This window comes from Pongo pygmaeus, chromosome 2 (assembly GCF_028885625.2).
Source record: "Pongo pygmaeus isolate AG05252 chromosome 2, NHGRI_mPonPyg2-v2.0_pri, whole genome shotgun sequence".
In the NCBI taxonomy this organism is placed as follows: Eukaryota; Metazoa; Chordata; class Mammalia; order Primates; family Hominidae; genus Pongo; species Pongo pygmaeus.
Genome location: NC_085930.1, coordinates 139,804,106 through 139,832,009, shown reverse-complemented (window position 1 = coordinate 139,832,009; position 27,904 = coordinate 139,804,106). Strand labels below are relative to the sequence as shown.

Below are 27,904 nucleotides of genomic sequence, written 5' to 3'. Positions count from 1 at the left end.
ATGACAAGGTCTGTTCAGCAGTGGTTTTCCAAGTCTTTCTTCATCTAGAGGTGAAGTGCTGCTTTCAGGACACCCATTTTCTATTCATTATTAATCAGGGTGTACATAGGAAACAGACCAGCAGCATAGGAATTAGCAGAGGGATTATAAGAAATGCAACATCTCAGGCTGCACCCTGGACTAACTGAATCAGAATCTGCATCTTAACAAGATTCATAGGCAATCAAGGTGCATTTCAAGTTTGAGAATACTATAAGCCATAAGAATTTGGAGGAGGGTCCACTGATTGCGGACCCAAGTGGGCTGACAAGGTTTTCCTGAAAACATTTGAAAGAGAGATGGGATGCTGACAATGTGCCAGAGGGAAATGACTGACGTGACTGCACAAAAGAGGGCAGGATGCCTGGGGATGCTGAGCCATCCAGTCTGTGGGCCTGAACCAGCTGGCAAGAGGACACAGTGTTCAAGCAGAACAGACTCAACAGCCATCTATCTGCCTGGAGCATTTCTGCTCCCATCAATATATAAACATAGGAAACATGCTTCTGGAAAGCTCAGGGCCAAAGACAGTGGTGGCACTAATCTCAGAAGATCAAAGAATGAACCACAGTCTTTGTCCAGAACAGCATCAGCATCAGTCGCTTCCCCTCCTGCTCCCTTTGCTCCTTGCTGATGGGAAGGGGATGAAAATGGGAAGTCACTGGGGAAGTGATGAGTTGGGAGTTCATAGGATCCTTGTGAAATCCTCTCTTTCTTCATCTGAGTTGGGCCAAGATCACAACTTTGTGTCTAGCTCCCTTGTTCTGTGGAGTAATATATGCATAAAAACATTTCTTGGGATTCTGCCTGTCATATGGTCTCAGGCTTATCTTCAGTTACTTCAGGGCTCCCAAAGGACCTTGATTTATAAGAGGAAGATAAGACCTCATAGAGTATAGTCATAACACCAATAATAATTCCATCCAATAAAAAAGAACACAAACATGGTGATCTTGAAAGGTCAAAGAAGAAAAGCAAAAAAGGTAAGTAAATTATCAGACACTAATATTTAAGCTCATACTTGAAACTACACTTCTTTTTTGCCATATGGTAACTTCAAGAATGAAGTCATTTGGATTTTATAGAACAAAATAATACCATGCCTGTACTTCTCAATTTTCAATCTTAGGGGGAAAATCCCTTAGAATCAGTGATCCCTGATTTATAAGAGGAAGACAAGACCCTGAAGAGATTATGACAAGGTCTGTTGAGCAGTGGTTTTCCAAGTCTTCCCTCATCTGAGGTGAAGAAAATGGGCTGCTTTCAGGAGGCCCATTTTCTATTCATTATTAATCAGAGTGTACATAGGAATCAGACTAGCAGCATAGGAATTAGCAGAGGACTTATAAGAAATACTTATTAGCAGAGGACTTATAAGAATACTTATTAGCAGAGGACTTATAAGATATACAACATCTCTGAGCATTCTAGAAAAGTATGTCCCCATTTCTATTGCTGAATAAACCAGTACTTTACACATGAACAAACTCAGAATTCTTATAATTCTGTCAGCCTCCTTGTCAGGATTTGTGGGAATGTGCAGTTCTTAGCACTGCAGGGGGACAAAGCAGACTGAACCAGAGAAGAAGACCCACCTTAATAGGCTATCATTTGCAGGGCCTAGAAGTGTGTGGGAAGCTGAAGAAACACACCTAGTTTTCAGAGGGGGCTTGAGTCCTTCCATAGTGGTGGCATCAAGACCCTTCTCCAACTAGGGATCCAGCCCTATTGTTGACCCCATGGTCTTTCAGCCAGCAGGTTCTTCACTCACCAAGTTCCCTGAGCAGGAAAGAACCCATCTCCCAATTCTCTGCAGCCTGCAACAGATCCCACAGGGGGGCTTCACTTAAATGGTGTGGCAGATGGGTGGGAAAAGGGGGATGGAATTGAGCACATATCACCATCATCCCCACATTGTCTGCTAACTGGTCCACCAAACAGAGGAAGACTCCTGAGGTTAGAGGAAGCTAGGCCTCTTATTGGTCCCCACTTGGGATTTTTAGAACTCCAAAGCACACAGAACCCCTAAATAATTGAGAAAGATGCATTACTGGCAGATCTCCCCCTTAAAGAGGGGCCCTGTCTGGCTGAGGGTGAGGTCTCCTGCATGCCCCAGGGCTTGGAGCCATCTGATAACTAAGCTACAACAGAATTAGCATCCCTGGGGCTTGGGGGATTGTCCCCACAGCCTCAGGGAGCTTGGTGCTTCCTGCTAAAGGAGAGAATCTCTCACATGCAGGGATCTCCATGAATAAAAATCAGAATTTGAGACAGTAGAAGTTCTCTATAAAAATGGCTTCATCCCAAGTTGCTTTTACCTGAAGTGCTAGGTTGGTATTGACATCTATTGCCCAAATTTGACGTTGTAAAGACCACCTTATTAATCAGAGCCTACCCAAGGCCTGTGGAGATATTGTCAACCATTAAAGAAAATGGTGTTTGCTATTTACAGATTTGGAATGCCGAGGACATGAATTTGGGGTCATTTCATGTGAATCTGCAACTCTATTCATTATTGCACATCTATGGCAGTTAAAATTTGAATGAAAGTATTAACACAATGTACAACAAAATGGGTAGGAAACAAAATAAAAAGGAAAAGAATAAAAACCAGACAAAGAGAACAATGTACTAAAGAGGTAAAGCAACAATAGCATGGGTGGAATTAAAAATTAGATATACACACATTTGTTCTGTCAGCTAATCATTTTAACCCATCAGTTATGCATTCAGTGGCAATTCACTTGTCTCATACAGAGTAGGAGCTTGATTTTTGTTAAATGGATCAATTGATCCACCTCTCGCTACAGCCTCTTTGAATCGTTATCACCAACTGTTGACCTACATTCTAGAATCCTTCCTGGAATTGGGTGAAGTTAATCTGGATGTTCTTGTTTTCTCCCTTGTCCCTTTTCCTACCCAATCATTGGTATGAATCTAAAGCAAGAAAAATTTTTATGTAAAATTTAAAATAAGAGGGTACTTACGTGGAGTACATCAACACTCAGCTGCTGAAAGTTCCGAGATCTCAATTCTTGCATTCGTTTGCTATTTTCTTCATATTTTTCTTCCACAATCTTTCTGTAAATTTAAAGTGAATGTAGAAAAATAACTGTGAATTGCTAAAACCATGTCTATATTATACAGATGAGTGTGATCCTTATTTCAACAGACTGACTGGGGGATTAGAAAGCCAGGCCATCAGGTCTCTTCCTCATCAAGGTGAATGTGGTGCAGCACCCAGCTGATTCTCTTTTAAAGCACACACAGGATACTCTGGTTCCTTATTCACCCTTACAAATCCCAAAATGCAGCAGCAGGAGAAGGCAGTGCTCCTCTCTGTGCATTCTCCAAGTGCGATGACAGGGCTATGTGTTCCCAATGCCTAGCACAGTGCCTAACACATACTAATAACACAAAAACTGCTTTCAGGATGAACAAACCCATAAAAAGTAAAACTAGAGCTACATATCAAAGGATTTATGAGGAAATATATGGGAGTCATTGTGCAAGGGAATTTTTCTAGACACATTTACTTTGTTTTCTCTATTACAGGAGAGGGAGTTTAAGAGACCTGCTACTAAACTGGAAGAAAGATTTGAGTTCTTATGATTACTTGTGGGCTAATTTACACTCAGGTTTTCATCACTGAACACCCTTCTAGTCAAACTCTCTTGTCTCTAAAATGGGTACATTATAATTCTTCTGACAATAGAGTCATTTTCTAGCTAAAACACATGATCCCCCTTGATTCTACAATCAACAACTAGAAACAATTCCAATACAATTTATTCACAAAATCAAGACCAAACTTTATTTAAAACCATTATCTTCAAATAAGAAAAATATATTAGTGTATCATGTGAAAGATATGTGACTTCTTTGTATTAAAAACAGTTTTAATGTAAATATTTTGTAATCTGTATATGTTATTAAATTTGCCTTTTTAATCTGTTCCTATCAGAGATTTAATTTTCCTTTTACCCTCAGCCAATGACACGAATCATGGCACCTTGGAAATATCACCATTTCTGAGGTATTACAAACAGATTTGGGGCTGTGAGCTGATGCAATAGCTCAAGCAATTTATGTGAATATATTTTCCCAGTAAAACTCACACTCAATGTCATAGTGGTTTGCAGAATCCAACTTGTATTGGCTCAAGAGCAGATTGTGTAAATATCTTCCCAACTGAATATTAAATGGTATCATATTGTTAGCTTGATATTGGCCACAGTGGAAGTATTTATATCACAGAAATCAGCAAAGAAATCGGCAGTCCCCTTCAAACCCAGAGCTGGTTGTTAAATATTTACCAGCACACCACTGCTCACAATGTACTTTCATGGAAATCTTTTTCTACCCATTTATTAAAGAAAGCAAATGTTAAGGGAAAATAGACTCATAGATTCTTACTTGGCTTATCATGATATTCATTCTAAGTACAAGGACACCTCTAAATAATTTTTCAGATAAATTAACAAGGGAACAAAATGAGCAGGTTTCTGTTCAGGTTCTTTCTGTCTCTCTAGTTCTTGACTGGGGCTCCTAAACTACCAAAATATTGGCAGAGGAAGAAAAAATAAGAAAAATTTGGAAATTTGATAACCTACCAACACATAAATCAGTCTTTCAGAAATTGAGGCTCTAAGGCTCTTTGAAATTCCATTTTTATACATGTATTTTTTCAGCTTTATTAAAATTTAATTGACAAAAAATGTTTACATTTATATACACTATGTGATGTTTTCATATATGTATACATTATGGGATGATTAAATCAAGCTCTACTCTGTTAGCAATTTTCAAAAATACAAAACATTGTTATTAATTACAGTCACCATGCTGTACAATAGATCTCCAGAACTTATTTCTCCTGTCTGAAACTTTTTATCTTTTGACAACATTTCCCCATTCATGCTCCCCTGCCCCTAGTAACCCCATTCTACTCTCCCCTTTTGTGAATTCAACTTTTTAAGATTCCATATATAAGTGATATCATGCAGTATTTGTCTTTCTATGCCTGGCTTATTTCTCTTAACATAATGTCCTCCAGGTTCATCTATGTTGTTGCAAATGATGGGATTCCCTTCTTTTTTAAGGCTAAATAGTACTCCGTTGTGTGTATTTATACATTTTATTTATCCCCTTATCTGTTGATGGATACGTAGGTTGATTCCATATCTCAGCTACTGTGAATAATTCTGCAATGAGCATTGAAGTATAAGTATCTTTTCTATATACTGATTTCATTTTCTTTGGATATAAGTCCAAATGTAGGATTGCCAGATCATATGGTAGTTCTATTTTTAATTTTTAGAGAAATCTTCATGCTATTTTTCCATAATGGCTGTACTGATGTACCTTCTCACCACTACTGCACAAGGGTTCCCTTTTCTCTACATCCTGGCTAACACCTGAAATTTCACTTTTTCATGTAAATACTCTAATTACTAGTGATATCTCCCACCAGCAACACCGCCCTGAGCATAGACTTTTCTAAAGACTTCACTTGACAGAACAGAGCTCTGTTTCCAGTCTACTTCTTCCAAAAGCTAACAATTTCCTGCCAATAAAGTCTCCTTCCTATAAATAAGTGAGGTTTCCTGATAGAAGGTATGCAGCAAGCACCTAGGGAATCCGGGTGAAACAGTGATGTCTCCTGCTGGGGTATGTGCAGAAGCTGTCAACAATAATGAGATTTCGTTTGGAAACTGACTCTATTTTCATCACTAATAACCTCCCAAATAGTTAATCTTTCCCTTCACACAAGACTGAAAGCCTGATATTAATAGCACCTGACATTCAATCTATGGCTCAATAATCATCTTGGAGTGAACGAGTGAATGAATAAACACATAAATACATAATCGTATGCATTGGGGTTTCCTGTTTTGGTTTTTGCTTTTCTCTGTAAATTCCCTGAGAGCCCTGAGAAGTAGTCCCGAGCATGAGTGCCTAAAGGAAAAGCAGCTTACTTCAGCTTCCTGGCTTTCTCATCAGTTGCCTGGAGCTTCCTCAGCCGCATCCTTTCTCTTGGCGTCATTTTCTGTACTTCTGACAGTGCCCTCAGAGTCTGCAGGTGGATCCTTTTTTGCCTATAAATAACAAAGATTCCCCTCGTGTAGCCCATCCCAAACATGTTCAGAAAAATTAAAGAAATATTTTATAAAAGTATCACTACACTACTGAGAGCAAAAGCATCTTGAGACAGGCCAGGCAAAAACTAATAAGCTTTGGGTATGTAATGAGCCAACCAGGACTGTACTTAATAAGCAACATTTTTCAAATTAGATTTTTGTTTAAAGGAAATTATTTACTTTCCAAATTCCTGCTCATTTCATCGCCAATGACTAGTTTTCATAATGTAAAACAAATTAGGATCTTGGCCATTAAAGAGTAAATAGACTGGCCCAGTAATTCCACCATGTGGATAAAACACATAATCTTTAGAGTTAGGCAGGGTTTGAATCCCACCTCCACCACTCATTAGCTCTGTGGCCTTGGGCAAGTAACTGAACCTCCCTGAATCTCAGTTTTCTCATCTGTAAAGAATGGGCTACAGTAAGTATCATATGAGATAACATATGCACAGTGCCTAGCACATAAAATGTATTCCAAAATGCTAGTATTTTAATAGCTAAATCTTATTTTTTTATTTTTTAACTTTTATTTAAAGTTCAGGGGTGCATGTGCAAGTTTGTTATATAGGTAAACTCAAGTGATAGGGGTTTGTTGTACAGATTATTTTGTCACCCACGTATTAAGCCTAGCACCCATTAGTTATTTTTCCTGATCCTCTCCCTCTTCCCACCCTCCACTCTCTGAAAAATTCCAGTGTGTGTTGTTCCCCTCTATGTGTCCATGTGTTCTCATCATTTAGCTCCCACTTATAAGTGAGAACATGCATTATTTGGTTTTCTGGTCATGCATTACTTTGCTAAGGATAATGGCCTCCAGCTCTATGTTGCTGCAAAGGACATGATCTTGTTATTTTTATGGCTGTGTAGTATCCCATGGTGTAAATGTACCACATTTTCTTTATCTAGTGTACCATGGATGGGCATTTAGGTTGATTCCATGTCTTTGCTATTGTGAACAATGCTGCAATGAACATATGTGTGCATGTGTCTTTATGATAGAATGATTTATATTCCTTTAGGTATATATCCAGTAATGGAATTGCTGGGACAAATGGTATTCTATTTTTAGGTCTTTAAGGAATTGCCACACTGTTTTCCACAATAGTTGAACTAATTTACACTTCCACCAATGGTGTATGAGTGTTCCTTTTTCTCTGCAACCTCACCAGCATCTATTTTTTGACTTTTTTTTCTTTTTTTTTTTTTTTTTTTTGAGACGGAGTCTTGCTCTGTTGCCAGGCTGCAGTGCAGTGGAGCGATTTCGGCTCACTCCAACCTCAGCCTCCTGAGTAGCTGGGACTACAGGCACACGCTACCACGCCCAGTTAATTTTTGTCTTTTTAGTAGAGACGGGGTTTCACCATGTTGGCCAGGATGGTCTCGATCTCTTGACCTCATGATTCACCATTCTGACTGGTGTAAAGCTTTCTGAGAACTTGCCCTATGAATCTGGGTGCTCCTGTATTGGGTGCACGTATATTTCGGATAGTTAGATCTTCTTGTTGAATTGAACCCTTTACCATTATGTAATGCTCTTCATCTTTTTTGATTATTGTTGGTATAAAGTCTGTTTGGTTTGAAATTAGAATAGCAACCCCCGCTTTTTCCTATTTTCCATTTGCTTGGTAGATTTTTCTCCATCCTTTACTTTGAGCCTATGTGTGCTATTGCATGTGAGACGGGTCTCTTAAAGACAGCATATAGTTGGGCCTTGCTTCTTTATCCAACTCGACACTGTGCCTTTTAATTGTGGCATTTAGTCTGTTTACATTCAAGATTAGTATTGATCTGTGTGGATTTAATCCTGTCATCGCGATGTTATCTGGTCATTATGCAGACTTGTTTGTATGGTTGCTCTATAGCATCACTTAACAGTCTGTGTACTTCAGTGTGTACCAGTAGCGGCTGGTAATGGTCTTTCCTTTCCATATTTAGTGCTTCCTTCAGGAAGTCTTATCAGGCAGGTCTGGTAGTAACAAATTCCCTTACTATTTGCTTGTCTGAAAAGGATCTTATTTCTCCTTCGCTTATGAAGCTTAGTTTGGCAAGATATGAAATTCTTGGTTGGAATTTCTTTTCTTTAAGAATGTTGAATGTTGGCCCCCAATCTCTTCTGGCTTGTAAGGTTTCAGCCGAGACATCTGCTGTTAGTTTGATGGGCTTCCCTTTGTATGTGACCTGACCTTTCTCTCCAACTGCCTTTAAAATTTTTTCTTTCATTTTGACCTTGGAAAACCTGACGATTATGTGTCCTGGGGGATGATCTTCTTGTGAAGTATCTTACTGAGGCTCTCTGCATTTTCTGAATTTGAGTGTTGACCTCTTTTTTTTTTTTTTCTTTTTTTTTTCTTTTATTATTATTATTATTATTATTATTATACTTTAGGTTTTATGGTACATGTGCGCAATGTGCAGGTAAGTTACATATGTATACCTCTTTAGCTAGGTTGGGGAAGTTCTCATGGATGAAATTTCTATGTTTCTTTGTAATGTATTTCTGTGTTTTCCAAGTTGCTTCAATTTTCCCCACTTCTTTCAGGGACATGATTTGATCTCTTTTACATAATCCCATATTTCTTGGAGGTTTTATTCATTCCTTTTTCTCTATTCTTCCCTGACTGTCTTATTTCAGAAAGCCAGTTTTCAAGCTCTGAGATTCTTTCCTAAGCTAGGTCCATTCTGATACTAATACTTGAGATTGCATTCTTTCTTTTTTTTTTTTTTTTTGGAGATGGAGTCTCACTCCATCATCCAGGCTGGAGTGCAATGGTGCTATCTCAGCTCACTGCAACCTCTGCCTCCCAGGTTCAAGTGATTCTCCTGCCACAGCCTCCTTGGTAACTGGAATTACAGGCACATACCACTACACCTGGCTAACTTTTGTATTTTTGTAGAGACGGGGTTTCTCCATGTTGGCCAGCCTGGTCTCGAACTCCTGACCTCAAATGATCCACCCACCTCAGCCTCCCAAAGTGCTGGGATTACAGGCATGAGCCACTGGGCCCGGCCTGAAATTCTTACAGTGTGATTTTCAGCTCAATCAAGTCAGTTACATTATTTTCTATACTGGCTATTTTTCTGTCAGCTCCTGTATCATTTTATTATGTTTCTTAGCTTCCTTGGATTGTGTTTCAATGTGCTCCTGCATCTCAATGATCTTCATTCCTATTAATATTCAGAATTCTATTTCTGTCATTTCAGCCTTCTCAGCCTGTCTCAGAACCCTTGCTACAGAGGTACTGTGGTCACCTGGAGGAAAGAAGGCAGTCTGGTTTTTTGAGTTCTCGAAGTTCTTGCACTGGCTTTATCTCATCTTTGTGGGCTGAAGTTCCTTCAGTCTTTGAGGTTGCTATCCTTTTGATGTTTTTTTCCTTTTATTCTACTTGATAACTTTGAGGGTTTGATTGTGTTACAAGGTGGATTCAGTAGACTGGCTTTGTTTCTGGAAAATTTTAGGCAGCCAGTGCTCAGCTCCCAACTCCTGGGCTGTGTGCTGTAACTCTGGGAGACTTGTATTGGGCCCCAGTTTTGCTCTCTGGCTCCTCAAGGTCGTCAGCTCATTGCACTGGGGGGGCCAATGTGTTCCTGGACAGCTGGTCACTACACTCTGATGGATGGTGCCGGCCAAACCATTTTGGAGGATGGTGGGAGCAGATCTATCCTTGCTTGCATGTGCCAGCAGCGGCAGTGGCGGTGGAGTGGCAGTGTGGAGGGGTGCACACTTGTCAGCTGTGGAAGGGTGCTAGCAGGTGTCAGGGTGCCTGTCTCCCTGTGGGCGTTCACAGCAGCAGCAGAGACAGAATGGCTCAGGGAGCCGGGGCCCTCCACTGGCAACTGTGCATGTGGTCCTGCTGGTGGTGGTGTTAGCACAGGGTGCAGCACTTGTGGGCATAGGTCTGTGTGCAACCTCTGTGCATGTTGACACAGGTAGGGGTGGCCACTCAGGGCAGGGAAGGGTCCGCTGTTCTCTGCACCTACTTTGACTCTGGCAGCAGTGTTGGTACAGGGACAGGTTGCTGGTAGGGCCAGGGCTGGCTGTCTCTGTGCCTGCCAAAGCTCTGATTGCAATGGCAGGGGAGGTGAGGTGGGATACACTCCTGCCCGCAGCAGTAGCAGGGCAGGTGCATGCACATGCATGCTGGCAGGGTAGGAAAGTCAAAATCTGCCCATGTATATACATGCCAGAAAAGAAACATGGGAAGGGTGGTGGCTGTGAGTCTGGGGAAGCTGCAGTTAGGGGAAGGAGCAGGACTCCCTACTGGATCTCTCCTCCAGTCAGGCATGATTCCTCAGCAGTACAGGAGCTATGATGTAGACCCCCAGGGCACCCGCGGCTGCACTGCAAGCAGGCATGGCCAGGCTGGGCCTTAGGAGAGGCCAGAAGATCAAGGGGTGCTCAGGTCAGATCAGCCCTCTCTGATGGGTAAGACTGCCTGCAGAGTTCAGGTCTGACAGTTCCCCTGGGTCTAAAGTCTCCCATGGGAGCAAGTCAAGCCTAGGGGGATGGTCTCCCTGGCCATGCTCTGCCGCAGACACTCAAGCACCAAACCGTCTAGGCTCCACATCAGCTGGTGTGCTGCCCCTACCACTTCTCTAAGCAGCTCTCCCTACCAACTCAAGTGTCCTTGGTGGTCAAGGGGTGTCCTCCAGCCAGGATTCCAGAGGCCTGTGGCAAGAACAGGTTGCTCTCTGCCAGTTCAACTCACCCATTCCCCCAGCGTCACTGGAGGTCCCAGTGCACAGGTGTACAGTGGCCCCATGCAGGACTCCCACCTTCCTTCCCCTTCAGCCCAGCTTCTGTGTCTTCTCTCCATCCACTCTCAGTTGTTTCCTCTGAAGATCTGTTAGGATAGTGCCAGTCATCCTGGTCCCTCAGTGGCAGCTGTTCCACCTGGCTGCATCTAGTTGGACATCTTGTCCCCCACCTCATGCTAAATTTTATTGACTATGTCTTCTATTCCAGGCTTAATACAGTAGATATTTTTGTTGCAGCATGGTGTAGTGCTTAATTGCACAGATTAATAGCACACTCTGTGTTCAAGAATACACAAACTTTTTCCCACTGCCCAGACTATAATGGACAATGTCCACTCTCCCAGGGCCAACACAAGGTTTAGGCTAGTGAGATACCTCAGGCGCAAAATCTAAGGGGGCACCAAAAAAATTCAGTAACCAAGATAATTTTAATGAAAATTATCTTAAAAAGTCAAAATTAATGTCAAAAAGCCATAAAGAATACAATAGCAAAATTTTAAGGACAAGATCCTACCCTGAACTTACACAATTCCACCTCACTTGCCTCACCTGATCCTGGCCCTGCTGGACCCTGTCTTTAAACTTCTAATATTTTGTTACCAGGGATTTTAAGTATTAATTTGGAATTTTACAATATTGCATTAAAATTTGATCTTGATTATGAGTTTTTGGTGTCCCATTGAAATCTTGCCACAGGGTCAAGTGCCTCACTTGCCTCATCCTCGTCCCAGCAGATCCCTGTGAATACCTTTTGACTTTTTTTGTGTGTGTGGAATGCTCACAGCCTCTTCAGTGTTTTCGATCCCAACAACCAGCACATAAACTTCTTTCAATGTATGATTAATGTTAAGCATATTTCCTTAACTGAAAAAGAGGCTAAATAATCACATTGGCTAACATTTTAGCAGGCAATAACCCCATGCTTGTAAGCACTTTACATGAATTAACTCACTTAAATGCAGAGCAACTCTATGAAGTAGGTACTTTTTTTTTACAGTCATAGAGAGGTTAAGTAACTTGTCCAAAGTAATACAGAGTATTACCTGGGAACTAGAATTTGAATTGAGAGAGTGTTATTAATCTGTGCAATTAACCACTACACCATGCCGCAGCAAAAAATATCTACTGTATTAAGCCTGGAATAGAAGACACAGTCAATAAAATGTAGCATGAGGGAAGGGGCAAGATGGCCAACTAGAGGCAGCCAGATGGACAGGGATGACTGGCACACTTCTAAAAGTCTTCAGAGAGAAGGCACATTGAAAGAACTCCAACAACATTCTCAATGGCATTTGCTTCTCTTCCTGACTTGGTTAGGGCCCGGTACTATAGAAGACCTTTCACACTCAACTCTTTCCTTGACAAACACTATGAGAAAATTGTAATGACCTCTGAGGACAGTTCTAATACCTCTCTGATACCATCCAGACAACAGACTCCAGAGGACATGCAATTTTCAGGAATATACATCTCTTATTTTGTCAGACCAATGGATCTCCTTGAAACATAGTCATAGATCTCGAAAATAGCAGTGACCATCTGAAGTCAGTATTTCGTAATGTAAAATACCCTCCAAACAACTGGATTCTAGAACACTGTTAATTGTAAACGGTGTCAGTTTTATAAGTACAGTACAAAATGATAGCTAAAACTAGTCCAGTATTTAAAAAATATCTACTACTCTTACATCTCTAGTTAATAAAATACAATTGGAAATTTTGACGTTTCTTGAAATAGCAGATAATAAACCATAAAAACAAGGTTATTAAGAACATGCCTAAAAATTTACCCCCTGTGGTATATAGTGTATCCTAACTGGAGATCATGCAAATTTCCTCAGTTTGAAAGTGAAGATGGAAAGCAAACATGGTAGAGTTGAGAAACATTGGACTGGGTGTTGGAGGAGTATATTTGTGCTAGATCAGCCTATTGAGGGCTTCTGTTTTCACCCCACTGTCCTGCACACCTCCTGTATACCATAGTTGTGCATGACTGTAAAACTATGCAAAAACCCAGAACATAAGAACCTAGTATTCTGGGTTCTTGCAAGTTATAGAACAAAAATTCGAACGAGGTAGGAGAGAGAAGTTAGATCAGGAAACAATTATGTTTCTTTGGGAAATACATTGTTTAGTTCTTATGTGAAGGAATGTATATTTCAAGAAAGTGAATTTCGGCTTATTTTCAATTGTCCCAGGACTCCACAATGTTTTCTTGTCAATAGATACTCTGCCAGTTCACATTAAACAAACAACATGTGAAAGCCATTTATGGTTATTATGGAAGGCTCATTAGCATAAATGTTACTAAATATTTGAGATATTAACTTCTCTATATCCTTGCAAGGCAACTGCAGAGCTACCCTGCAGATCTGTAAGCTGTGCAGTGGTTTAAACTTTCATGATTTCAATTTGCTACCACCTGGGGTAAAGGGCTTTGGAACACCAAGTTCCTGAAGCTCCTTAATTTTTTGGCAAGACTTAAGTGAATTGTAGGATACTCGATGCAGTCAGTTTAGTGCTAATAGATTTTTAAAGACAAATACATTTAACATTTACATCCGATGGACTTTTTAAAAACAAAGCAATTACTTACATGGCATTAATTATATGAGCAGCCTCCTTCTGACAATCCAAATTCTTGTCTTCCAGAGTCATTTCTGAATATCTACACATTAGGTTCTGAAAAAAAGATCAACAACCCTGACATACCTTAAAGGCTCCTCTTTAGGGATGAAAGGGAATAAATTACCAAGAATCTTTTCAGATTTGGGGTACTTTTGACCATGGCAGGGAGCCTGAGAACAAAGCATGCTATTTTTCCCTGGGTTACATAAAATTACATGGTAGCTTTTCCAAGAAGATCTTGCAGGGTCAGGCTCCTGACTGTCTCTCCAGCTTCATCTTGCACTGCTTGCTCTCTCACTCCCTTTTGCCAATCACGGGCAGGCCTACTTTCAGCTACAAGAAGACACAAGCTTTTTCCAACCTCCCAGACTGTAGAGGACAGTATCTACACTCCCAGGGCCAGTGCAAGGTTTAGGCAAGTGAGATACCTCAGGCACAAAATCTAAGAGGGCACCAAAAAACTCAGTAGCCAAGATAAATAATTTTAATGAACATTATTGTTAAAAATCAAAATTAATGTCAAAAAACTATAAAGAATACAATAGCAAAACTTTAAAGATAGGATCCAACCCTGAACTTACACAATTCCACCTCACTTATCTCACCCGAATCCTGGCCCTGCTGGATCCTGTCTTTAAACTGTTAATATCTTGTTACCTGGGATTTTAAGCATTAATTTGGATTTTTAAAATATTACTTTTCTTGATTATGAATTTTTAGTGTCCCCTTAACTTTTGCCCCAGAGTCAAGGGCCTCACTTGCCTCATCTTGGTCCCTGCAGATCCCTGTGAATACCTTTTGACCTGGTTTTTTTTTTTTTTAATGCTCACAGCCTCTTCAGTGTGTTTTTGATCCCCACAACCAGCATATGAGGCTGTTTTTCAGAGGACCACCTGCAGGTTCTACTGGATCCCATTTGGCCCGCACAGAAGGAGAGCTGGAAGTATCAGGAAACCTAAGCCTGCCTCCCTCTCCTGTCCAGCCTTCCCCATGAACGCATGGGCTTCCCTGAGAGCATATGCTTGCATAAGAACCCTCCCATCTGTACCTACCTCCAAGGCACAACATAATCAGGACCTCTGTGCCAGCTATTCCCTGTGATTCAAACACTGTTTCTGAGGCTCTTTACATGGCTGGTTGCTTCCCATTGGCTCACTGGTAAAGAAATGTCACCTATTCCTTTGACCACCAAAGCCCTTCCTTTCTCCCTTATTTTTACAGTATCCTGTTTGTTTATTATACTTTCTTCCCAGTGCTAGGCATATACTTATTTTATTTACATCCTTACTTTTTCTTGGTTATTGGATTCTCTCACTAGCAGTCAAGCTTCAAAAGGACAGGAAACATACCTGTTCCTTTCATTTTGGCATCCCCTGGTGTCAGCACAGTGCCCAGCACTCAACTAATAAGTAAGTACACATCATTTATCACCTTTGCTTCCTTTGGGTTTGGAACATGCCCCACTGATGAAAAGGTATCCACAGTTTTTAAAGCAGATGACCATTTTGTGGTTCCTCCTAAAGTTATACATAAAATTACAGAGGAAACTTGCCTCAGGGACCTGTATTGTAAAACCCTGAGAAGTTTTAAAAAAAAAACAAAAGCCCTCTAAAGAGGGGACCATTTTCTGCTTTCTTAATACCTGAGACACAGCCTCTATATCAAATTTCCTAATTTACAAGAAAACAAAATAAACTTAGCTAATCATTAAAAAGTATTATTGAGCTATATAATAAAGGATTGGAATTATAAATGGTCAATGATAACCCTAGATTTTAGTATTCTCTGTTAGCATATTCTTGTCCTTGCAGGGATATAGTTACAAAGTGTTCAGGTAAGATCTGTCAACAGAGCTCCAAGGCTGGATGTTGAGTTTTGGCATAAAATCAGAACCCTAACTTCTTATTTTCAGTGGCACTTGGGAATGGGAGTTCACGCACACCTTATTTTGGAAAGAGATTGTCCTGACTACTATTTTTCTCAGCTTTTAAAAATTTTTATTTATTTATTTTTGGGACAGAGTCTTACTCTGTTGCCAGGCTGGAGTGCAGTGGCGCAATCTCAGCTCACTGCAACCTCCGCCTCCTGGGTTCAAGTGATTCTCCTGCCTCAGCCTCCTGAATAGCTGGGAATACAGACACACACCACCACGCCCAGCTAATTTTTTTTGTACTTTTAGTAGAGACGGGGTTTCACTATGTTGGCCAGGATGGTCTTGATTTCTTGACCTCGTGATCCATCTGCCTCGGCCTCTCAGCTTCTTTTTGGCCTTTTTCCTTCTTTCTGGTTGATTCTTACTGCATCATATCCCCACTGCATATCTTCAAGTCATGGAATGTGTATACAAATGCTCATACCTGTTTCCCAGAATCCCTTTCATTTTAAATACCTGTAGCTGTTCATCAATGTAAGGGATTTTTAAAATTTCGATAGCAGATGGTCTTAATGAAGGATTCTTGTTCAACATGCTGTAATGTTTAAACAGAAAATTATTTTTCAAATGAACTAAAATATAAGTACAACTTTAAATTATTTCTGTGACAACATATTTATTTCTATACCTTTCCATGATGGCATTTAGTTCTTTTGGATATCTCTCGGGGAGAGAAGGTGTGTCACCTTCAACAATTTTTAAAACAATGGATAAGAAATTGGAGCCAGAGAATGCATGATTCATGCAGCACATCTCATATAAAATGCATGCCAGTGACCTGAAGACAAAGTCAAAGAATTTAAATAAGGAACAAATATCCTATTTTAAATTTTTTCATCATACAAAACCTCAGATGTGTTGGGGCATTGGCTGTGAGGCACAAACATACAATCAGTAGTTGACTTAAAACTGCAGTTTCATACTGTTTTTTTCCATTGAAATACATGTTCACCAAAAAAAAAACCCCAAAAAAGTGAAAGAATAAAGCACAAAAGTAAGTCTGAATGACAGCTTTTTTATCAAAGAATAAGCAGCTCAAGAGTTAACAATATGCCTGCACATGGTAAGAATTCTAAGTATTTGATTAATGTAAGGATTTTTTGAATTAGCTTTTAATAAATAAAATGCAGCTGAATATTATCTTCCTAAGGCAGTTTGATAATTTTATATATGCAAAATATAATTTTAATTTAGCAGCCTAACCTTCCCTCTAATGTGTATCCAAGCATTTTGAAAAAGAAACTGGCACTATTTATTATTCTCTGAATATAATCCATTTGCAAGTGGAGTGGAAGAGCAGCTACTTGAAGCCCACATTAAAATGTATAATTCTCCCATGGTGAGTATGAAACAGAATATTAAAATTCTAGATAAGTCCAACACTGATTTGGATTAACCATGCAAATCAATAACCTCTAAACCAGCAGGAAAATATTTTAAATAACTCTACATCATTAAAAAAAAACTGAAAGGGAAATTCCTGTCTGAACTTAGTATTGAGAAATAATGGCACTTCTCCTGAATAATGAATTATTTTTATCTTATGGACATTATGAATTATGCAACTGCCCAGGTTTTCCTTTTAATGTTAGTCACTTGAAAGATATGAAATAAACTTGTGATTGACCTTGTGTAAGTTACATTTTATGTAACTTTTAACAATGTCCTTAATACAACAAAGGATAGACAGAAATAAATACATGAATAATACCATTGAACTATTTTGTGGGTGCTCATGAAAATGTGCATTTGTAAGAGAATTTTGGATACATACACTGAGAATATTTCTGTTCCAGTAAATAATAACACTAAAAATTTCCAACTGAGATGATTGGTATTTTACATTTTACAAAGCACTGATAATATCTCAACAATCCCTTATAAATTCCCAGTGAAATAGAGCCCATGTAATATTTTTCCCATTTTTATAGATTAAAAATTGGCTCAGAAAAGTTAAATGACTTGGCCAAGGTCACATAGGTAATAAATGGTAGAACTGACTCTTGAATTAAGGCATTTATCTTTCCAAATCCTAGACTGTTTCCATTAAAGAATGCTAGAAAGAAGAGGGAGATGTTAGAAGAAAGTGCATGAAATCAACTAGAATACCAATATCAATGTAAATATTAAAAATGATGAAAATTATTTGAAAATCAATAAATTTTGCATCTATCTGCAAGACTATTAAGTGGCATCTGGTTAGATTTCTATACCCAGAAAAAACATTCCTTCAAATTAAGAGGAAATAAAGATGTTTTTAGCCAAGCAAAAACAGAGATTTCATTATCAGCAGGAAAGCATTTCTTAAATCCTAGACATAAATTTTTCTAACAGAAGAAAAATGATCCAGACAAAAACAATGAGTACAAGAAGAAATAAAGAGCACCAAAAAATAAGCATAAATGAATATTAACTCTACAAAATAAAATTAACAATATCTTGTGGTGTTTAAAAATTATGTAGAATAAAAATTCATGACAAAAATAAGACAAATGACACAAGAGGGAAAAGACTCCAATTAAAAAACTAAATTATCAAACTGGAAAAAAGGTATATTCTACTCACAAAACAAACTTTAAATGTAGGAACACAGAGAGGTTGATAAAAAAACCATACAAACACCAGAATGGCAAGAAACACTACTAAGATTAAGATGGTGGATCAATAAAACAATCAAACCACCAGGAATATAAAACAATTCTAAATCCGTATACACCCAATAATGTGTGTGTGTGTGTGTGTGTGTGTGCATGTGCATCATGTGCGTGTGTGTGTGTATGAAGCAAGAACTGACAGAATTTAAAAAAATCAATAAAGATAGAAAAAATCTACGTGATGACAAAATGGACATAATTGGCAAGTTGATGTAAATGCAACCAACAATAACAGAATTCAATTTTTTTTCAAGGGCACATGGAACATTTACCAAAATTGACAATACACAGGGCCATAAAGCAAGCCTCAACAGATTTTAAGGACTGAAAGCTTCAAAGTCAGACCACAGTAAAATTGTGCTAGCCATGAATAACAGAGTAACAGAGAAAAACAGATAATTGAAAAACTATAAAATTGCCAACTGCTTGAAAACTAAGAAATACACATCTAAATAATCCTTAGGTCAAACAAGAAATTAGAAAACACTTTGAATGGAATGCTAATAAAGATACCAAATATCAACACATTGAATGCAGTTAAGGTGCTTACTGTAAAATTAAGAGTATTAAATGCATATATTACAAAAAAATCTTAAAATCTATCATATAAGTCAACTTGAGAAGTTAAAAAAACAGCAAATCACACCAAAGAAAGTTTAAGGAAATAAATTTTAAAAGAGAAATTAATGAAATAGAAATAAACAATAGAAACAAAATCAGTGAAGACTAATATATTTAATAGATTTCTAGCAAGGCTGATCAAGAAAATCAGAAAAAAACACAGATTAACAATAACAAATAGAAAAAAGCGCAACACTGTAGACTCCACAGATATTAGAAAGTATTAAGATGACATTATAAACATGTTTTTTCCAATAAATTTGACAATATGGATAAAGTTAACAGTCTTTTAAGAACACAACTTACTGACACAAGAAGAAAAGATAATCTGAATAGTTTTTATCTATTAAACAGAGATAATTTCTTATTTAAGATAATAAAATTCAAAGGAGAATTACCATTTGACCCAGCAATCCCATTACTGGGTATACATACCCAAAGGAATACAAATCGTTCTACCATAATGACACATGCATGCATATGTTCATTATAGCACTATTCACAATAGCAAAGACATGGAATCAACCTCAACGCCCATCAGCGGTAGACTGGATAAAGAAAATGTGGTACACATAAACTATGGAATATTATGCAGCCATAAAAAAGAATGAGATCATGTCCTTTGCAGCAACATGGATCACCCTGGAGGCAAACTAACAGAGGAACAGAAAACCAAATACCACATTTTCTCACTTGTAAGTGGGAGCTAAACATTGACTACACATGAATGCAAAGAAGGGAACAACAAACACTGGGGCCTACTTGAGGGTAGAGGGACAGGAGGAGGTTGAGGAACTCAAAAATAAAAATAAAGAAGGCAGTTGCTGTAACAAACTATAAACAAACAAATAAATAAAGGTTTAAACACAAAAAATATAGTTAACAATGATTTATTATATATTTCAAAATAGTTAGAAGACTTGGAATGTTCCCAACACAAAGAAATGATAAATATTTGAGGCAATGAATATCTCAATAACCTAGATTTGGTCATTATGCATTGTAAGTTTGTATCATTATATCACATGTGCCCCATAAATATGTACGACAATTATGTATGCATAAAATTTTTTTTAAATGAAAAAAAACTACCTATTTTGTACTATGCTTAACACCTAGGTAATGACATAATCTGTACACCAAGCCCCTGTGACATATTATATATATATATATCTGTAACAAACCTGCACATGTACCCCTGAACCTAAAATAAAAGTTAAAAATAATAATAACTGAGATAGACAACAGAAGTATCCCCTGACCCTCTATCTCAAAAGTAAATATTATAAAGCAATCCTTATAAGGACAGGAGCTATATTTGTTTGGCTTTGTTTTTGCCTACCAATGTATTTTTAGCACAACAACAGAACAGTGGCTAGCTTTATCTTCTCAATATAGATATTTGTTGAATACAGCAAAATAAAATAATAAAAAGCTCTTGCGAAGAAAAACTCCAGGACCAGATGGCTTTACTGATAAATTCTTCCAAATATTTAAGAAATAAATAACAATAATCTTACTCAACCTCTTCATTTCATAAGACCGGGACAAGCTTGATACTAAAATATAACATGGATACTATGGGAAAGGAAAATTACAAGCAAATGTTTTCATGAACTTTGATTTAAATGACCCAAATTTACACACACATATTAGCAAATAGAATACAATGACATATTAAAAAGATAATACATCATGACCATATAGATTTTATTTCGGAAATACAGAGTTGACTTAATATATGAAAATAAATCAATCAAAATATCTCATTATAGAAAAAAGTTGAAAAATCATATCACCATCTCAATTGATGCAAAAAAAGCATTTTATAAAATTCAAAATTTATTGTATTTTTAAAAAGAAGAAAACTCCTAGCACACCAGATATAGGAGGGAACTTCCTTAATCTGATTTTTTGAAGCTTAAAAATACATAGTAAACATTATGCTTATCGGTGAAATATTGAAAGTTTATTATTTTCTTCTGAGATTAGGAACAAAATAAGAATGCCTACTATCATCACTTCTGTTCAACATTGTAATGAAGGTGCTGCCCAAAGCAATAATGCCAGAAAGAGTAAATTTTTAAAAAAATCTATAAAGATTAGTAAAGAAAACATTAGACTGTCATTAATCATGTCAACATGATTGTGTACAGAAAAAATTCCAAAGACCTGAAAAACTGTTGGAATTAATGAGCGAATTATGCAAGACTGCTGAATACAAAGCCCTTTATTTCTATAAACTTGCACAAAAACACACTTAAAGTGGCCCATGAAATACCAACCAAAATCCTAGCAGACATTTTGGCAGGAATTGACAAGCAGATTCTAAAATTTATATGGAAATACAAAGGGACCTGAATAGCCATGGCAATTAAACAAGAACAAATTTGGAAGTTTTGTATGACCAAATATTAAGATTTATTATAAAGTTATATAGCTTATATTATAAAGTTATATTACCTATGAAAGTGTGGTATTGGCAAAGAAGAAAAAATATATACCAATGAAATAAAATAGAGGGCTCAAAAACAGATTCACACATATTTAATCACTTGATTATTGCAAAAATAAACTGCACTGCATGGTAGAGGAAAATATGGCTTTTTCAACAAATTATGTTGGGCCAATTGAATATTCATATAGAAAAAAACATACTTGGATTCCTGTCTCACACCATATAGTCACATACACACACAGATCAATTATAGATAGATGTTACTGTGAAAGATAGAATGAAATTGAGTCAGCTTTAAAAGAAAACAGGAGAAGAAAACTGAGTTATAAAAGAAAAAAGAGAATATCTTCATGATCTTGGAGTAGGCAAAGATTTCTTAAGACATAAAAGACACTAATGATAAAGTTATGAACTTATAAAATGAAATTCATTAAAATTACAAACTTCTACTCACAAAAAGACACCATTAGGAGAGTGAAAAGGAAGACACATAGTGTAAGATATTTGCAATTCAAATATTCATCAGACTACCAAAATATGGATAAAATTAATTAAAACTTCTATAAATCAATAAGAAAAATGAGAGAATCCAATAGAAAAATGGGCAAAAGACTTGAACAGACACTAAATGGCCAAAAGTCATGAGAAGACGCTCAACATTTTTAGTCACCAGAAAAGTGCAAATTAAAACTACTGTGTACTACCACTACATGCTACACACTCATCAGAATGGCTAAAAAGAAAAAGACAGACAATACCAAGTCAGTACTTGTTATACTATGAAAAACAAAAGTTTCCTTAGGAAAACAAGAGGGGCTAAATATCACTAAAAATATATAATCATCAAGTTAAACCAAATACTTTTACTAACGTAGAATGTTTATGTTATGAATTGCCACAATATACTTAGTTATTTCCCCACAGAAGAATCTATAATTCAAACTTCAAGAATGTCTTCTTATACGGAATAGTAGAGTTACAAGAGACTATAAAGATTTGCTCATTTCAAACTCCGGTTTTATCAGTGAGAAAACCAAAGCTCAGAGAGAGGAAGTAATTTGCCCAGAAAGGTACCATGTCAGATCAGCTCATGTTGGTATTGGTATTAGTTCTCATCCAATACTTTTAAAAATTTCTCTTTTAAAAAGTTACATTGATCACATTCTGTTATGTAGCCTAATAAACACATAATAATCTGAAAACTGAAAAAAAGAAACCAAATTTGCAAGTCCAAGTAACAGAAAGCTAGCAATCACTCAGCACCTACACACTCTCTTCTGATGATTTATGCTCACCCCACATAGGCTCAGGGTCTCCTTGAGGACAAGATTGGAAACAGAACAAGCTAGACAACCTCTCCTGGCCTGGGCATATCTGAAGGGCTGTATGGGAGCAACAACCCCTGATCCAGAACATTTTAAAGTGTCTTGGAAGCAGCTATTAGATTGTCTCCATCAATAACACAAATGGTAACAACAATAATGATGATGATAATAATAATAATAATAATAATAATAATAATGAAAATGATAGCTGGAAGGTTAATAGTGTTTACTATGAGCCAGGCCCTCTTCTATGTTCCTTTCATATTTTAACTCATTGACTTACACTCACGACAATCCTAATGAGGTAGGAACTATTATTATCATTCCCATTTTTCAGATGAGAAAAACATAAGATTAGGTAAATTGTTCAAGGTTCCATATTGAGTAGGTCATAAAGCTGGGATTGTAGCCCAGGCTATCTGGCTCTAGAGACACAGACTCTCTATGCTATCCTGCCTCTGGATCTTGCACCAGTCAGAGCATTTTGGATCATGAAAGGCTCTCTTGAGTTGGAAATCATGGCTAGCCCTGACACGGCCTTTTAAGCAGGGGCTGATTTCCCAAGGTAATTTCAGTTTCTATATAGAACCTTAATTCACTTTTAAAAATCGCTGGGGCCTTAGACAACAAGCTATGCAGGGTGTCACACCATGGCAAATATAGGGCACACAGACAATGAGACCTTCTATGGAAAAAGGAAGGCAGACAAGTTTGGCTTTCGTCTTTTCATTGCTTGGAAGGAAAGAGGGCTTAGTGGTCTATTAACAGTGAATTGATCACCAAGTCAAATTCTGGTTTGATGGAGATATAACTCTACTTTGATGAATTTATTAAGGTTATAAAAAGATGTGGTAGGCCAGGCACAGTGGCTCACACCTGTAATCTCAGTGACTTGGGAGGCTATGGTGGGACAATGAGTTGAGGCCAGGAGTTTAAGACCAGCCTGGGCAACATAGCAAGACCCCATCTCTACCAAAAATAAAAATATATTAACTGGGCATGGTGGCCCACACCTGTATTCCTAGCTACTCCAGAGGCCGGAGTGGGAGGATCACTTGAGCTCAGGAGTTTGAGGTTACAGTGAGCTATGATTGTACAACTGCACTCCAGCCAAGGCAACAGAGTGAGACCATCTCTAAAAATAAATAAAAATAAAAAAGATATGCAATTATCTGGCTAAAGAAACTATCGAACAATTAGATCTATAGGCTAACTTAGTATTAATTCTCATACAAGACTACAGTACTCTCTGTTTTGGAAATCCTCTCAGCTACACTGCAGTATGCAGTGCAATTACCTGTTTCACTTTGATGACTAATATGTGTTTGCATTCTAGCACATAGAGAAGACTTCATTTATCAGCCAGTAACTTGTGGAAACAGACCTGCTATGGTGGTCCCAGTGCACCTACCTGGAATGGGCGCCAGTAACTGAAACTCGGACAATCTGATTACAGAAACTACCCTGACACTCAAAGGTAAAAGATTTTTGGTTACCTACCATATCTCAGAACCACTGTCAGTGTTTCCCAAACTTTAACATACATGCAAATCGCTTAGGGGTTTTGTTAAATACATACGGTAGGTAACCAAAATACATATGGTGACTATATTTCTATGTACCAGTGTTTCTTTTTTCTAGTTTCCAACCAGACATTTCCATACAGGAATCATCTAAAACTCTTCACTTTCATCCTTTTAAAATAATTTTCTCTTATTTGACTCCCAGGTCTTAAATCTGCTGATACAAAAGCAGATTGTGGGTGGGGGAGAGCTGAAATAAACAAGTGAGATGTGTATTTTACTTAGGAGTCTATAATTTGCATTTATTTCTTTTTCCAAAATACAGACAACTGTGAAGAGATAAGCAAATAAATCCCTGAGGGAGTATGAATACAAGCAATGAAAAAGAAGGCTGGGATCAGGTGTCTGTGAAGCAAATTACACCTGAACTCCATAAACTTGCCATCTGTCCAAATTGAACAACTTGTCTGGAACTACTGAGAAAATTTCTGAAGCACAGGTTGATTGATAAGAAATCACAAATGTAACTCAGACTTTGTCTTGTCTTAAGGTAACTAAATTTACCCTTCAAAATCTGCCAGACTCTGCAAACAGAGGCCTGCCCCAGAGCAATGCACGACTCTAGTTGGTTAGGAAGTTTTGTTGATCTTCTAGATAATGTTTTTATTTGATATAGTGAGGAGCATCCTGATATATTCATCTAGAAAAGAGGAATCAGTTCAATCTATGGAAAGAGTAATGGAAATGTAATACAAGAGTAGTGGGTTTTGCTTTAGTGTGTATCACCCTAAATGAAAGTCTTTACTTAGGTAGAATTGAGTATTAACCTAAATTCAGTCTAAATATAATGAAATGAAAATAAATATAATGAAAAACATTGGGCTGCTTGAAGTAATAGTACTTAAGAAACAATATTATATAGCAATTTTTTATGAAGGACCTACCTTATCTCAAAACCTCTATCAGTGTTTCCCAAACTTTAACATACATGCAAATCACTTAGGGGTTTTGTTAAAATGCTGATTCCAAGCATTTGGGGGGAAACAGTAGATACAGTGGAAGCATAGTTTTTAGATCTTTCTTGAATCCACATATGAAAACAGAGCAGCTACGGAACAAAACTCAAAACCCATGAATAATATTTATTATAATTTAATAATAATTTATTATGAAGTAAAGTTATAAGGTGTCCCCTGGAACCTTGCTGTGCAAGTGAAGGAACACAAACCACATAGCTACATGTCCGGCATAGTATCAGCATCTGTGTGAGAAGAAGCAGAGGGAAGCAATGGAGTGATCAAGGGACATGAGAACAGAAGAACCTCAAACTATCCACAGTGGACCAATATAAGCATAGCAATTAAACCCAGCAGGGGTTCTGCCCAATCCAAAAGCAGGGTGAAAGCAAGAAATCCCAAGATAAGGCTTAAAGCAGCTGGAGCAAAATAGTTCAGGGCTGTCCAAAAGAATTTATTGAACTCATAGAAATGTTCTTATTACTACAAACAATAGCCACCAGCCACATTTGGCTTTTGAGCACTGAAAATGTGGCTAGTGTGACTGATGAATTGAATTTTTTAAAGAATATTTAAAAAGAAAAGTGAACTCATTTCTTTTATCATATTCTAATATACTGTCACATTTTAGGGAAGACGACCCATAAAATTATAGACAAAACAAGGTTTGGGTGAATTTTCTCCTGTTCATACCAGCTCTTTCTAATTACTTTCCTCCACAACTGAGCTTTACAGTGTTTCAAGGAAGAGTATCAAATCTCTCTCCTCTGTAGTGGTCCCATGTCCTCCATACCATAAGAATGTGGTTAATGGAGGAAAAAGATCAAAACCAGTGAGTGAGGAGGACAAGGAGACCACAGGGTGGCAGAAGAGAAAAACTGGCTAAAAGTCAAAGCTTCTTTGCATCTTTAGCTGTTCTTGAGGTCACAGTTATAGATTTTATGCAAACCATACAGCTTAGGAAAGGATGTGGACAGTGTTTGGAGTTGGGGTAGGGAGGTAGGCTGGCAATGGAAACAATGATCAAAGCATCCTTATGTTACCAACTGTTATTTACTCAGCCACTCTATTAAGACCGAATATGGCAACAGCCGACACTGCTCATGGGGCATGAACTGCTTCACACTTTGACTGAATGGCTATGTTCTAACTGCTTTAATCATTTTATATAATCTCCAGAGGCTCTTTTATGATGGACAGAACATCAAAAGTAGTAGAATGTGCCAGGTTAATAGAAGATCTACCTATCTCCCTCCTTTAGTCTCCACCAATCTTCTCCCTCCTGTCAGTTTTCTATAGCCAGCTGGCATCATAATAAGACTGACTCCCCTGGTAGATTGATTGCTCTTTGCAAATATTCTTTTTCCCTTCCCCCATGTGGGGAATTGGCACAGGACTTTCTTCAGCCAATGGAATATGGGTCGATATGAAGTGTGTCACAACTGAGTGGAGGATCTAAAGGCAGACACATGCTCTTTCTCTCTACCACTGTATTGTCCATGTTTTTCAGAGCATAACCTGTGTCCTGGAACTGGGAAAACCATGAATCACAGCAGGACTGCAACTGGAGCAGAAACTCAGTTAATCTGCAGTCTTCAGGTAATGCAAAGAATCAATATATGAAGTACCTGAGATTTTTTGGAGTTCTTTGTTATTGCAGCAAAACTGACTGATACATCATTCTTCTGCTTAACAGCCTTTAGCAGTTTCTCATACTCCAGAAGATGAAAGTGCAAGCTTCTTATCATAATCACAAGGGTCATTCACCATCGGACCCCTGCCCGCCCTTCAGTCAAAGGTACCAACACTCCCCTCCTTGCCACATACACACTTTGTCCTACAGCTAATCAGAAGACCCTGAGCTTTCTCATGCTTCCATGTCCTTTCATACCATTTCTCAGAGTCTTTCAGTAGTCAGAGAAGGTCCATGTCATTTGTAACTATTTTTAAATTCCCAGTATATTTTTTAAATGAATAAATACCCCAATAAAAGTTTCAAAATTGGTGATATATCTGAAATTTTGGCATTAAATAAACACCTTTAACATACACCACCTCATTTGGAAATAACTTTAAACACATACATTTGAGGCCCTTCATGAATGAGAAGGCCATGGCCAAATGGTTCTTCTGGTCAGCCACTTTCTTTCCCTACACAGTTCCCTCCCTCTTCTCCCAGTGGGCACCCCTCACTTTTGGTCATTGACATTGGGTCTTTTTACCTGAAATACACTTGCCAAACTCTTCTCCATTTTCCCCATCCTGAGCAGGAATCATGCACTCTCTAAGACTGTAGCTGATGCTCTCTCTACCCCTATCCCCAGCTGTCAATCACTCTCCGCTTTATACATCAGAACATGTATTGCACTATAACAGTATACAGCAGTTTGTTTATATGTTTATCATTCCTTTGAGGACAGAAACCTTCATGTCTTCACGTCTCTTCCTTTCTGCAAATACCACCCTAGGGGCAAGAAGGAGTAAGGCTAAAGGTATGAGCTGTTCTGGTACACTGCCTTTCTGAGGTAGGAGGAGAAGCCCTAATTTACAAATTTCCATGGTATAAATACCATGGTTGTTTTCAAGTTACTAATGGGACATCAGAGAACACTGACTTGAGAAGAAATGTGGATAATTTGGTCTTATGAGCTAGTATGAGCTCCAGCATACCACTGAATCATGGGAGTGATAGAAAGATAAGGCTGGAGTCAGATGGTCCAGTGCTGGGGCTGATGTTGAGGTGGGGGTTGGGAGAAAGAAGGCAAAGTCAGGAGGATGAAAGAAGAGTTCTGAGGCACATGGAAAAGTTG

At 38.0% G+C, this 27,904-nt stretch overlaps 1 protein-coding gene across 25 annotated transcripts in view; it reads right to left on the bottom strand.

Moving 5' to 3' along the window:
* NEK11 (NIMA related kinase 11) overlaps positions 1–27,904 on the bottom strand; it is a 327,448-nt gene that overhangs the window by 182,778 nt on the left and 116,766 nt on the right. For 19 of the 25 annotated variants that reach the window (XM_054483259.2, XM_054483263.2, XM_063661299.1 and 16 more), the window contains 5 exons: positions 16,126–16,275; positions 15,954–16,032; positions 13,533–13,618; positions 6,018–6,137; positions 3,027–3,120 (listed from right to left, as the gene is read on the bottom strand). In XM_054483259.2, coding sequence (XP_054339234.1) covers positions 3,027–3,120; positions 6,018–6,137; positions 13,533–13,618; positions 15,954–16,032; positions 16,126–16,275 — 529 coding nt within the window. The remainder of the gene's footprint in view (positions 1–3,026; positions 3,121–6,017; positions 6,138–13,532; positions 13,619–15,953; positions 16,033–16,125; positions 16,276–27,904) is intronic. The other 6 variants (XM_063661304.1, XM_063661306.1, XM_063661308.1 and 3 more) reach the window with 2 other exon arrangements.